This window comes from Geotrypetes seraphini, chromosome 12 (genome assembly GCF_902459505.1).
Source record: "Geotrypetes seraphini chromosome 12, aGeoSer1.1, whole genome shotgun sequence".
Lineage (NCBI taxonomy): Eukaryota > Metazoa > Chordata > Amphibia > Gymnophiona > Dermophiidae > Geotrypetes > Geotrypetes seraphini.
The window spans coordinates 105,203,651-105,217,697 of NC_047095.1; the positions used below are offsets into that span (position 1 = coordinate 105,203,651).

The following is a 14,047-nucleotide window of genomic DNA, read 5'->3' on the forward strand; positions in this document are numbered from 1 at the left end:
AAAGATCTTAATACCCAATATAGTTTGCAAGTTTTATGTTTCCAGGCGGATTTCTTGGGACACCAAGCCGCAAAATGGTATAAATTAATATATGGATTTCTAAATAATGAAAAGAAAACTGGACTTAGGGATATTTGGAGCATTGAGATTGGACAGACAATTTCTGCATCTCAATGGCCAAGATTCTGGTCCTGGAGATTAAGATTAACAAAGTCAGCATCTATGAGTCAAACATGGATATTTTTATTACATAGAGTGTTATGGACCCCGACGTGCTTGCAAAAAATAGATAATACTAAATCTAATAGATGCTGGCATTGTAAAATAGAAGTAGGGACATTAGATCATTTAATTTTTTTTTGTCCTTGCATAAAAGCCTTTTGGAATTTAATTTGGCCCCAAATTAACATATTACTAGAAAATCATATTGGTCTCTCATATGATACCATATTATTTGGTACTGCAATGAGAACACAAAGTCCAATATCAGCAAACAATAACAAATTGCTTTTAATATTGACAGGAGTTGCCATGCAGCAAATCACACAAAATTGGAAGGATTATACCAAGCTAAATTATACATTCTGGTGGAACTCGGTGTGTCACATTTACAAAATGGAGAAAATATTGGCATTACAACAAGGAAATATAAAAAATTTTAAGAAAATATGGGATCCATTGACAAAATATTCTAAAGATCAGATATCTTAACACATTGATAATAATAATATAGGGTTAGGGAGGGAAATATAGAAATTAATATGAGGAAAAATGAAAAAACAAATAACAGGGGAAAGGGATTCAATATATATGATATGATATTGTACATACAACTATAATTATTATAAACTAAATATTATGCTATTCATTTATTGTAAGAATGAAAATTTTATAAATAAAAATTTAAAAAAAAAAATAACTTCCCACCTTAATAACGTCAAGTTCCGTCTCTAGCAGTATTCAAATCCAAGCTAAAATCCCATTTTTTTCAAGGCTGTTTTCAACACCTAACTCCTACTCACTGTAAGATGCCTTTGACCATCCTATCATTCTGTCTGCAAGAAATTCCCCAATCCTATGTCCGTCCTATCATTCTGTCTATCCAAATTAGATTGTAAGCTTTTCTGAGCAGCGATTTTCCAACTTGTAAAATGCACAGAGCTGTGTATGCTTTTCAATGATATAGAAATGATAAATAGTAATAGTAGCTATATTTCCTAGCTTTGCAGATCTTGGTGGCTTACAGTAAATTAAATACATATACAGAAATCTAAAAATAACTCCCTTATTATGAGAGGGACAGCAAACAATCAGTTTCGGAACATCTAGCAAACCTAAGAAAGTTTTATCTGTCTACAAACTTGTCTACAAAAGCCAGCTAAATAAGCTTTTAAACCTCTTTAGCAAACCTTCAGAATGCAAACATCCAGGAAGGTTGTTCTACAATGCAGGCATTAAACAACAACAAAATATACACTTGTGAGTGGATTCCGTATGCACCATAGTCAGTGCCAGAACTTCTCACCTACATCCTGTCATAGACCTCAATTGTAGTAAACTCTATGAGGGAATTTCTAAAACTAGCACCTAAACTTAGTTGTCGGTTTGTGCCTAAGTTAATTGAAGAACGCCACTAAAAATGGAAAAAAATGACAAGATTGAAGTGCCTAAATAAAAGGTGCTGGAATCACACCTATGAAGGCGCTTTAGGCCGCTGAATGCCAAAGTAGGCATAGCCAATGCTGGACGTCATCTTATGTGGCCTAAAGCACCTATCTTTCCTGTAGGTGTGATTTGGAAACTGGCATTAATGCGTGACTGATATGTGATTGCATCCACTTTTAAAGCTACCACCAATATTGGCACTGGTTACAGAATCCAGCCCTATATGTTTACACTAGGAGCTTAAATCAAACTCAGTACAACACAGGTAATCAATGATAATGTTGATATAATGATGTCACTGAATTTCTACTCCTCATCTTCTCCAGCAATTGGCAGTATGTTATAGAATCAAAGATAAATGAAGGCAGATTAAAACTACATGGCTTATTTATGTTGTCTTTCTATCCATGTCTTCTACTATTCCTTCCTCTCAACTGCTTCAAATTGACCTGGGTAATTTTTTGCTTATACTACATTCCCATAATCAAGATGAGATATTAGCAATACATGGATCATGGAAACAAAGCACCCTGCTCAAAAAATTGGTGTACCTAGCAGAATTAACATTGAATATATACATATATCTATAATAATAAAACACTAAGCGTGCATGCGCACTCTCGCTGCATGTTCCCTGAGATCTGATCTGTCGGGATGTGCCGGCAAGAGTACGCATGCGTGCTTACTACGTATCCAAAGGTGTGCTAGAGACGTGACAGGCGCGTTTGGCGGCGGGACATTTAGAGGCAGCCACAGAGGGGGAAAATAAAAGTGTACCATAGTCATCAGATGGCGCGGGGCAGCGGTCTGGGAATGACAGAAAAGGAGAAGTGAGAGTTGGTGTCACTCAGAGACGGCCGCTGCAGCCCCTGTCACCGCCTAGGCCTCCAGGCTACTCACATGCACCCTCCGAAGGGCTGGGGCACAAAGAGCACCTCCTGCTCCCCCCCCTTCCCAGGACAAACCAAGAAACGGAGCCGGCCGGCCTCTGCGACAGACCCAAGGAGCCCAGCAACTTTCCGCCCTGGCTCTTGCGCTGACCCCGCCGCCTGGGACCCGAGTCCTTTGCCACCCCCCCTTCCCTTCCGGCGGTCCCGACTATGAACCTGGCAATTCCAGCAGCGTGTGCAGCAGTCTTCACATGCTGCTTCGGGACCTTCTACTGCCCTGATTTGCTCTGCCGCGTCTCTGATGATGTCATCAGGGACGTGCCAGAGTAAATAGAGTAAATATTATATATAGAGAGAGAGTAAATATTATATATATATATAATAGCAGAAATCTGATGCACAAAGGAAAGCTGATCATCAAATACCACTTCCAAATACTTAAAATTATCCACAAGCTAAACTGTGGTATTCAACAATATGGTATATGAACCACCAAGGATACTCAAGCACACTGGTTTTGTCTATGTTTAATACTAGACAATGGCTCAGCAGCCAATCTGATATCACAATCAGACAGACCTGCAATGGCCTAAAGCAATGATTCTTAAACCTGTGCTGGGGAAGCCCCAGCCAGTTGGGTTTTCAATATATCCCTATTGAATATGCATGAGGCAGATTTGCATGCCTTTCACCTCTGTTATATTCAAGTTTCAAGTTTCAAGTTTATTAGATGGCTTGATTAACCGCTTAAACCAAGTTTCTAAGCGGTGTACATTTTAAAAATTACATATGTTGGGTAACAAAACAGTCAATACAATTAATAAATAAGCTTAATGTGCTAAAAATTAACATTGTTAAACACAAGGTAAGAAGGGATGAAATACAATTTGTAAAGAAAAGAGGAGACATCAAAGGAAAATACAAAAGGATAATAAGACAATTGGGGGAAATAAAATAAACAAAGCAATAAGATAAAAGATTAACTTGCAAATGCATCTCTAAAAAGGAAAGTTTTTAATTCATTTTTAAATTTAGCAAATTCTTTCTCCTCCCGTAAAAACATAGGGAGGGCGTTCCATGTCTGCGGTGCTGTACAAGAGAAGATAAATTGTCTCCTCGTATTAATAATTTTAAGAGAGGGAATAGATAAAAGATTGTGTTCGCTAGATCGTAAGGTTCTCTTTGCAGAATAAGGGATAAGTAATCTGAATAAAAATGCTGGGGTTTTATTATATAAAGTTTTAAAAATAACTGTACATAATTTATGAGTAATTCTATGTATAACAGGAAGCCAATGAGCCTTTTTAAGGAGTGGTGTTACATGATCAAACTTTTTGGATTTTGTTATTAATTTAATTGATGCATTCTGAATAATTTGGAGTCGTTTTATTTATTGTAAAGCAATTCCTTTAAATAGGGAATTACAATAATCAATTTTAGATATCACCAGAGAATGAATAAGTATATTAAGTGCTTTAGGACAGAGAAATTTAGAAATAGAACGAATTTTCCGCAATCTGTATTAAAACCTATTTCATGCATATTCATTAGGGATATCTTGAAAACTCAACTGGATGGGGATCCCACAGGATAGGTTTAAGAACTACTGGTCTAAGATCAACAGACTTAGGAGTTAGTAAATTAGGCCAGACAAAACCTGGCCTAATATCCCAGTCACCTACATCCAGGATGTCTAGCGATGCCTAAGCATGCCTAGGTAGGCATGATTGTATAAGCAGTACGTAGTATTTGATTGACAACTGCACTTACCAGCACCTAAACAATAGGTGTGATTTGGTGCCATTTTTAGAATCAGGCTCAAAATCTCACTCAAGGCCTACCTAGTAAAAAAATTACTCTTTAAATTAACATCCATTGTTATCTCAATTTTCTATTTCACTGGTCCTTAGATAATAATTTGTCTTCATTTTGATAAAGGATCATGTTCCATAGCTCAGGTTATAAAAAATATTGACAATCCCCCTCACCTGTGGGTAGTGGTAGATACTGAACATATTGGACATCTGGATTGATTCATCACCTGAAAGACCTTCAATGATTGCAGCCAGTGTGCCAGATGTTTTACAGCTATAATTGGGGTTCCAGTTTTCCCTTCCTGAAAATATTTTCATGGCAGCCTGAAGTGTTAGGGAGGGATTGGTGAAAGACTCATGTAGAAGGAACCCCAGTGTGAGGTTGGGTAAGAGCTCAGAGCTCTTGTTGATCTCCTCAATGGCATAAGTGAAGGCCAAGAAACTGAAGTAGTTACCTGGAAGAAAACTAGAAAGACATTAAATGTCAGAAAATATAGAAGAGATAATTTCTGTTTTATAAACAAAGAGGTTGATATTCCAAGCAATTTAACTGGGCAGGATCCTCTCAGATAAATTATGCTGGCTAACACAGTATTTAAGGCAGTGGTGCTGACTTCCCAGTTAGTGTGCCAGGGCGGTTCAGAGACAGAGTTGAGTAGGAGCCAGGATACCATGCAGTGATATCACACCATTGATATCAATACTGGTACCTTCATAGTTTACTGGGCATGTAGGACTGTAGGAAAGTCAGCTGTAATTCTGCCCAATTAGCAAGACGGGTGTCTAAATATCAGCCATACTCACAAAATTTCCAGTGTCAGTGCTCAAGTCCAAAAAGAAGGATTTTTTATATCTAGACCTGTTTTAGTCACATACAAGTTACAAGCAGGTACTCTATTTGATAAATTGTTCCCATCCTTTTCTCCTGAAAGTGAAACTCTATGACAGATTTTGACAGCATCAGATATTATAGGCATACTGAACAAAGCAAAAAGCAAATCCACTCTTCACATAACACTAGATTAGCATTTCATTCTCTAAATTTAGCAAAAAATTTGAATGATCCAGCTTTTCTAATATCATTAAATGCAGAAAAAGCATTTGATAGAGTAGAATGGAAGTTTATGTATCAAGCTCTAGAATGGTTTGGTATAGGACCTGGTTTTATTAAAATGATTCAAACATTATATAGCTCCCCTGGAGCAAGATTAAATATAAATAATAACTTATCTGATAAATTTAACTTGCTAAGGGGAGTTAGACAAGGTTGTCCTTTATCTCCCTTACTTTTTGATATCGTTCTAGAACCCTTATTAATTGCAATAAATCAAACTAAGGGAATAAAGGGAATCACATTTTCTAATTGGGAATTTAAACTATCTGCATATGCAGATGATATATTATTATATTTAAGAGAACCAGAAGACACCATTCCACATCTACTTAATTTAATAGAAAATTTTGGAAAATTTTCTGGATATAAAATCAATTGGGAAAAATCTGAAGTTCTTCCAATTAATATCCATTGCACCAAAGGATTATTTGATTCATATTCATTTAAATGGAAAGAGGAAGGACTAAAATATTTAGGTATTCTTATAAAAAATACAATTGATGAAACAGTTAAAGAGAATGAAAAACTTTTATTAAAGAAAATAACAGAAATGTGCGAGCAATGGAATCCTTTACATCTTTCTTGGTGGGGAAGAATCCAAACAATTAAAATGATGATTTTACCTGTGGTTTGTTATCAAATGAGTATGATTCCAATATTTTTTCAGGGGTCATTTTATAAAAAGTTAAACAGTATACTAACAAAATTTGTTTGGTTTGGGAAAAGACCAAGAATCGCTTTAGCATCATTACAAAAAACAATTAAGGAAGGAGGGGTAAATTTTCCAAATTTCTATAGGTACCATCAAGCCTATATTTTAAGACAAGGAATGTATTGGATCCTCCTAGATCTCATGGAAAATGTACCCAACTGGTTATATTTAGAATGGCGCCTCATGTTCCCTTTACATCCAGAACATTTCATTAGTATAACAATACCTAGGAGATATAAAGATCATAGAATTCTAACAGATACATGGAAAACATTAAGATTTATAAGCAATTTATCAAAAGATCCATTGACTAAATCTTTAAATCAATCTATTTGGGTAAACTCCAGGATCAAAATTGGTGGATTTAAAATAGTATGGAAACAATGGATAAAAGCAGGTATACGTACTTTAAAAGATATAATAATAATAAATGGATCACTGCTTAGTTTTTCACAATTGCAACAAAAATTTGGATTAGATAAAACACAATATTTTAAATGGATGCAATTGAAGCAGGCCATTCAGGAAGGGTTCCCTGAATGGAAGAATCTAAACACTCAATATAGTTTACCAATCCTTTGTTTTCAGGCGGATTTTCAAGAACACCAAGCCGCAAAATGGTATAAGAATATAAACAAATTTTTAAACAAAAAAAAGAGATCAGGACTTAGGGATATTTGGAGTATTGAGATAGGACAGATAATTTCTCCATCTCAATGGCAAAAATTTTGGTCCTGGAGAATACATATTACAAGATCAGCATCTATGAGTCAAACATGGTTGTTTATATTACATAGAGTTTTATGGACCCCTACGAGATTACAAAAATTAGATAGTAGTAGATCTAATAGATGCTGGCATTGTAGGATAGAAGTGGGGACATTGGACCATTTACTATTCTTTTGTCCCTGCATTAATTCCTTTTGGAAATTAATTTGGCCCCAAATTAATAATTTATTAGAAAATCATGTTGGACCATCATATGATACAATATTATTTGGAACAGCAATGAGAACACAAAGTCCGATTTCAGCTAACAATAATAAACTTTTATTAATTTTAACAGGGGTCGCTATACAGCAAATTACTCAGAACTGGAAGGATTACACTAAATTGAATTACACTTTTTGGTAGAATTCAATTTGTCATATATATAAAATGGAAAAAGTATTGGCATTACAACAAGGTTATATTAAAAAATTTAATAAAATATGGGGACCATTGACAAATTATTCTATTGATCAGATATAATAACACATGTATAGAACATATAGAAGGGGTAGGGAGGGAAAACTATTGTAATATTAATATGATATAAAATTCTGATAAAGGGTTTATTTAATTCACATTGTAAGAACATTTAATAATAATTTCAAGTGTTTTTTCATAATTGAATGTATTACATGTATTTCACTTGATGTAAGAATTTAAAAAAAGAATAAAAAATATTAAAAAAAAAAAGCAAATCCAAGGAATAACTCTAGTGGTCAGGGCAGTGGACTGTAAACCAGGGGACTTAGGTCCAAATTCCACTTCAGCTCTTCAATTTTTTTATTTTTTTGCCTTTAAATTGTAAGCCCTCCAGAAACAAACATTTACTTACAGTACCTAAATATTTATGAAACTTGCAAGCTTTAAGGCTATTGGGGAGATGTACAAAATAAAGCAAGTATTTCCCTGTTCCTGGAGGGCTCAGCTTTTCAAATAAAAGAGTTATAGGGGGATATGAACCTGGCTGTCCCAAATTTCAGTCCACTACACTAGGCAGCCTCTTTACTCTGCAAGGACATCTATGTGGCCTTTCTGTTAAAATGTTACTAGATTCCCTGACCCTGGATTTTTGGCATTTATTATTTGAATGGTTAATTTTATGAAGTGGCTGTTCATTTTGCACGTTCTCACATATTCGTGAACAGGAAACCTTGATGCATTTTCATTCCAAAAATGCTGTGAGATGGGCAGGTATTTTAGACTTTACAAGCAGGACATCCAAGCTTTGTCTTGGACATCTTCTTGAAAATCCCCCAATATTTTTTTAAATAAATAACATTTTTTAACATTTCTTTCAGTACCTATGCTTATGGTGAGCATAATGGGAGGGAAATTTTACATCCAAGGAAAACCTCAGCATCTAAAGATATCTCTGTAGTTAAGACTGACAATTGCATCTTTGATGGGAGCTAAACACTGATGGTACTTACTGGGTTCTTCCATTACAGAAGGGAGTTGTGAAGGACACATGATCAGTTATTTGAAAATATCTCACAGTTACAATTGCCCCAATTATGATGTCCCCATCCTTGTAATATCCTTTTGAAGATTGTAAAGTTTGTTCCAGCTTACATTGCTGCTCAATGGACTTCCACAACACATCATAAAACATCAATACAAGTAGAACCAGGTAAGCTCCCATCTTTCAAAAGCCTTTTCTTTTAGGAATTGGATTTTGCAGGAGATGCTCTATGTGTTTTCACAGTCAAATCTAATTGTATCATTGAATTACAGATTATATAAAAAAAAAAAAGAGAAATCACATTCTGAACTGCCTACAAAGCAGTTAGGAGAGACAGAGAAAGTCTCATGCAGACAGAGCTGAACTGTATTTCTAGCTGAGATCCAAAGTCTATAGAGACTCCATGTGGTGGTTCTTTGACCCTATTGCTCAAAAGTTCATCCTTGAGGGACATCTGCTAATGATCTGTGCATGTAATATTAAATATAGGTTATTTCTCTTATTAAAAAAATATATCCTTGCAAAAGCCATCCCTTCATTAACAGAGCCACAAATATTAATTTTACAAGAATACTTAGTTGAATAGATAATGATACCCAAAAATAATTTGTTCATCTGGTGAGTAGAAATAGAAAATAGGTAGGTGTGGAAGAGATGCTTATATGATCAGAATCTACCAGGTATTTGATTTCCTGATGGAGTCACTGTTTATACATGAGTATCTCTGGTGAGGGAGAGTGTGGTGCAGAGGTTAAAGCTACAGCCTCAAAACCCTGAGATTGTGGGTTCAAACCCATGCTGCTCCTTGCAACCCTGAGCAGATCACCTATATCCCCCATTGCCCATCAGGACTGACAGATAAAAATGTTTGACTACCTGAATAAATTCATGTATACAATTCTGAGCTTTCCTGGGAGAATGGTATAGAAAGTTAAATAAATATAAGACTTATCAAGTTTGTTCTTGCAATGCACACAGTTACACCTATTCAGAAGCTGTTTATAGTATTTCCATATAGTATACTTAACACCTTTTATAAAATGCATTTGCATGTTATAACTCTTCCCATGTTTTACACAAACTACGCCTCTGTGAACACCTGCATGTACATCCTGTTGGTGTGGATCCTTCTATGTGGGTTTATTGCACACAATTTTATAAAACAGGTTCACTTTTGGAAATCTCACTAAAGTCTGTAGTGACTTGTTCATGGACAGATCTAAGATCATCCTTCTTGACCTGTCTGCTGCCTTTTATACTGTTAATCACAGCTTACTCCTTGATACACTGTCCTCATTTGGATTCCGTGTATCAGTCCTCTCCTGGTTTGCCTCCTACCTCTCCCAACACACCTTTAGTTTATGTGTTGGTGGGTCCTCTTCTGCTGCTACCCTGCTAGTGGTTGGTGTACCCCAAGGTTCTATTTTAGGACCTCTCCTCTTCTCTCTCTATACCTCTTTCCTTGGTGCCCTGATCTCCACCCATGGCTTCCAGTATCACCTATATGCTGATGACTCCCTGATCAACCTCTCTACACCCAAAATTCCATCTAATGTGCAAGAAACAATCTCTGCCTGTTTGGCTGATATTGCTGCCTGGTTATCCTGCCATCATCTGAAACTAAATTTGTCCATGACTGAGCTACTCCTTTTTCCTTCTAAACCCTTTGATCTTCCTCCTCCTTTCTCCATTTCAGTAAATAATACTGTCATCGTTCCAGTTTCCTTTGCTTGCAACCTTGGAGTTGCAAGCACATTTTGTGAGCACATCCAACAAGCTGCTAAGACCCATCACTTCAATGTCACCAAAATTTGCCCCTTCCTCTCTAAGAAAACTACCCAGACCCTTGTCCACACTCTCATAACCTCACGCTTAGATTACTGCAATCTACCTATAACTGATGTCCTGCAGTGTTGCCTCTTTCCCTTGCTATCTGTAAAAAAAAACTCTGCTGCACAGCTCATTTTCTACCAATCTTACTACGATCATGTCACCCCTCTCCTTAAATCACTTAATTGGGTCCCTATCCACCACTGCGCACGACTGTTCCTATTGAGCTAAAAGTATATACATTCTGTTGACCCTCAATACTTCTCTCTTTCTCCTTAGAATTTTGCTCCTCAGATAATATACTCATAGCTGTACCCTTCTCCTCCACTGTCAATTCCAGACTTTGTTCCTTTCATCTAGCTGCCCCCTTTGCCTGGAATAAATTACCTGAGTTTGACCTCCGAATCCCTCCCTTAACTTTGTTTAAAAGCAGACTGAAAATCCACCTTTTTGATACAGCCTTAAATCCTTAACCATACTCCTCTGTCCACCAACCCAGCCAGATGATTAACCATTCCCCTTAACAGTATCCATGACATCTTGTTTGTCTGTTTAGATTGTAAGCTCTTTCGAACAGGGACTATTTTCGTCTTCTTTCTGACTCTGAACAGCACTGTGTATATCTGGTAGTGCTATAAAAATAATTAATAGTAGTAAGATCAACCCCCATAAGAGCAGTATTTTCTCTTCTGCTTCTCTCTCCTTTGGCAATGATTTCACACACTTTGAGCAGTTTTCACCCTTACTCCTCAAAACCCCTTTGATTTCTCAGTCTTTTCTCTCAAACTGCTATCACCCTGATTTTCTCTCTCAGCCATGCATGTGCACTTATTCTCAGTGTCTCGTTCTTGACCTGCAAAGCTCTCTCTTGTCCATTGTCTTCTCCAGGTTTCCTCTCTCACATCCTGATGCTATTTCTTGACCAGCCATATTTCCTGATCTGCATCATCTCTCAATCAACACCAAGAAATTAAAAAAAAATTGGGCCTGTATTATTTTGTAATGATATCCAGGATCTTTGCTGAGACACATTATGAGCTGAAAATTCAAATCAGACGACTATCAGTAGGCGAGATAATTCAGTGGCACCAACTGGATGGTGTTGCTGAGTATTCTCTCTGACCTCCTCAGAAGTCTTCAGAAAGTACTGGGCACTCCATGGCAGAGCTGTGACAGAGTCAGAGGTTGCACAGTTAGGAGCAAATTCTAAAAACAACACTGCTAGTTTGGCAGTCATAGGCGACAGAAGCACGCCTAACAATTGTTTTAATTGAATGCACCAATGAAAAATCAATTAAAATGCAATTTAAAAATTGGTACCAATTTACCATCTAAGCAGGCACCTTCTGTGGGCATTGTTAATACTTGAAGTGGTCTCAGGAACTGTTAGGTTCCTCTTTTGACATGTTTCTCATGAAAGCTAAGCACCAGAAATGTAGAACCTGGAAGTCACTGAATCTCATTTGCCCAGTGAAGTACTGCCATGACCACTGCAGTGCAAACCTAGCTGCTGAGATTACTATGGTTTTTGGTTTAAGAAGTTATTGCAGCAGTGACAACTTTTCTACCTGGACCTTTTTTCCCCGCTCTACGCCAAAGTCTGCACCCAAAAAATGATTGCTAAATTTCATTCTAGTAAGGCTGATCTGAGGTAGGTGCTCTTTATGGAATAACATTTGATGGCAGGATCCATGCTGAATTATAGGCATAATAATATGTAAACCCCCATGCCTAAATAAGGTGCACAGATTCCAACATTACGCTCAACCTCACTGTGGCTTTCCAATGGCAATGCCCACATTTTGGATTTATGTAGAAAAATTTACATGCACATTTTTATAAAGATGCACACTGAATTTCCACTTATTAATTAGCATGAATAATTGATTCTTAATGTTCAATTATTAGCCCTAATTAGCTCATTAAATTGTTAAATTGTGCATGGACTCAAATCTTTACACATGTGGAGGGGCATAATCAAAAAAAGAGTCTAAGTCCCCTTTTGGCCTAAGGCCTTAAACATTGAAAGTAGAAGCAGGGAAAATGTCCATAATCAAAAAAACAATCAAAAGGAGGTTTTTAAAAAAATAATGGCCTGCCTCTACGTTCAGCTGTTTAAATGCCCAGACCACCACACTACGTCTAAACTTATACCCCATAATGAACCTAAAAAGCGCCTAAGCCCCAAACGTCCAACACAAGGGCTTTTAGGCAAAGGAGGAACCAATCCTTCACCTAAAAGCTGGATTCTGTAACCGGTGTCTGTCAAAAACAACACCGGTTACAGAATCCATGCCCCCCACAACATCGGGGCAAGAGAGAGTCCAAGCTCTCTTGCCCCACGGCACCCCCGAACCCCTCATGAAGATCGGGGCGAGGGAGCCCAAGCCCTCCTGCCCTGCGATCCCCAACCCCCTCGATTACGTTCGGGGCAGGAGGGAACCCAAGCCCTCCTGCCCCATGATCCACAACCCCCCGAGTCTGAACTGACCAGGAGGGAGTCCAACCCCTATTCCCCACCCCCCACTACAATATGGCAAGAGGGATCCCAGGCCCTCCTGCCCTCGACACAACCCCCCCAAACGACTGATCCCCAATTCCACGAATGCCCCTCCTGCCGATCCACAACCCCCCTGCTGACCCCACGACCCCCATCCCCAATCCCACCCCCACACCTGTTAAATGTTGGCCGGATGGACAGGTGCCAAGCCTGCCCATCCGGCAGGCCAGCCGGCTCTGGAATGGGGCCGGATTGGCCCAGGCAGCTGAAACCCCACCTAAGGCACCTGGGATAACAAGAATAGGCCCGGGAGTCTTAAGCCCCTCCTGTGGGTGGGGTCTTAGCCACATGGGCCGGGTTGGGGGGTTGTGTCAAGGGCAGGAGGGCCTGGGATCCCTCCTGCCCATATTGTAGTGGGGGTAGGGGGTAAGGGGGTCTGCCTGGGCAGAAGGGGTTGGGCTCCCTCCTGCCCGATCTTGTAGGAGGTGGGGGGTGAGAGGCCAGGAGGGCTTGGGCTCCCTCCTGGCCGGATCGGACTTGGAGGGGATTGGGGATCGCGGGGCAGGAGGGCTTGGGTTCCCTCCTGCCCCAAACATAATCAGGGGTTGGGGATCACGGGGCAAGAGGGCTTGGGTTCCCTCCTGCCCTGAATGTAATAAGGGAAGTTGGGGATCACGGGGCAGGAGGGCTTGGGTTCCCTCCTGCCCTGAATGTAATTGATGGGGTTGGGGATCGCACGGCAAGAGGGCTTGGGCTCCCTCTTGTCCCGATGTTGTTGGGGGGTGATGTATTGCGGCAGGAGAGATGCCTCATCTCCTCTACCGCGATGCCATCACTCCTCTACCTGAACTGCCGCAACCCACGGCAGGAGAGATAGGGCATCTCTCCTGCCGTGGGTCACAGCAGTTTGGATAGAGGAGTGATGGCATCGTTGTAGGGGAGATGAGGCATCTCTCCTGCCACGATCATTGTTGTAGGGGGTAGGCAGGTTGCTGGGGCTGCTGAGCTGATCGCAGCAGCCACGATCAGCTCTACGGCCCCTTTTTTGGCACTTAGGCCTGTTCTGACTTCATCTTCGTATAAGTGCCGACTAGCCAACCTGCCTAAAATTTTGGTTATACCTGCTACACACCTAGGTCTAGGTCGGCCCACCGCCCACCCTTTCCCCTCCTCTAAAAATGCCTATTTTCTCTCTGTGCGTTTAGAGGCAGGGGAAAGGCCTAAGCTGGTTTTAGATACGTCTAAAACTAGCTTTGATTATGGGTACTTGGACGATCAGGCTTTTTGAT

The 14,047-nt window shown here is 39.1% G+C and overlaps 1 protein-coding gene across 1 annotated transcript in view; it reads right to left on the reverse strand.

Moving 5' to 3' along the window:
- LOC117346225 (vomeronasal type-2 receptor 26-like) overlaps nucleotides 1-14,047 on the reverse strand; it is an 83,672-nt gene that overhangs the window by 64,166 nt on the left and 5,459 nt on the right. The window contains exon 2 of the mRNA XM_033915629.1: nucleotides 4,544-4,824. Coding sequence (XP_033771520.1) covers nucleotides 4,544-4,824 — 281 coding nt within the window. The remainder of the gene's footprint in view (nucleotides 1-4,543; nucleotides 4,825-14,047) is intronic.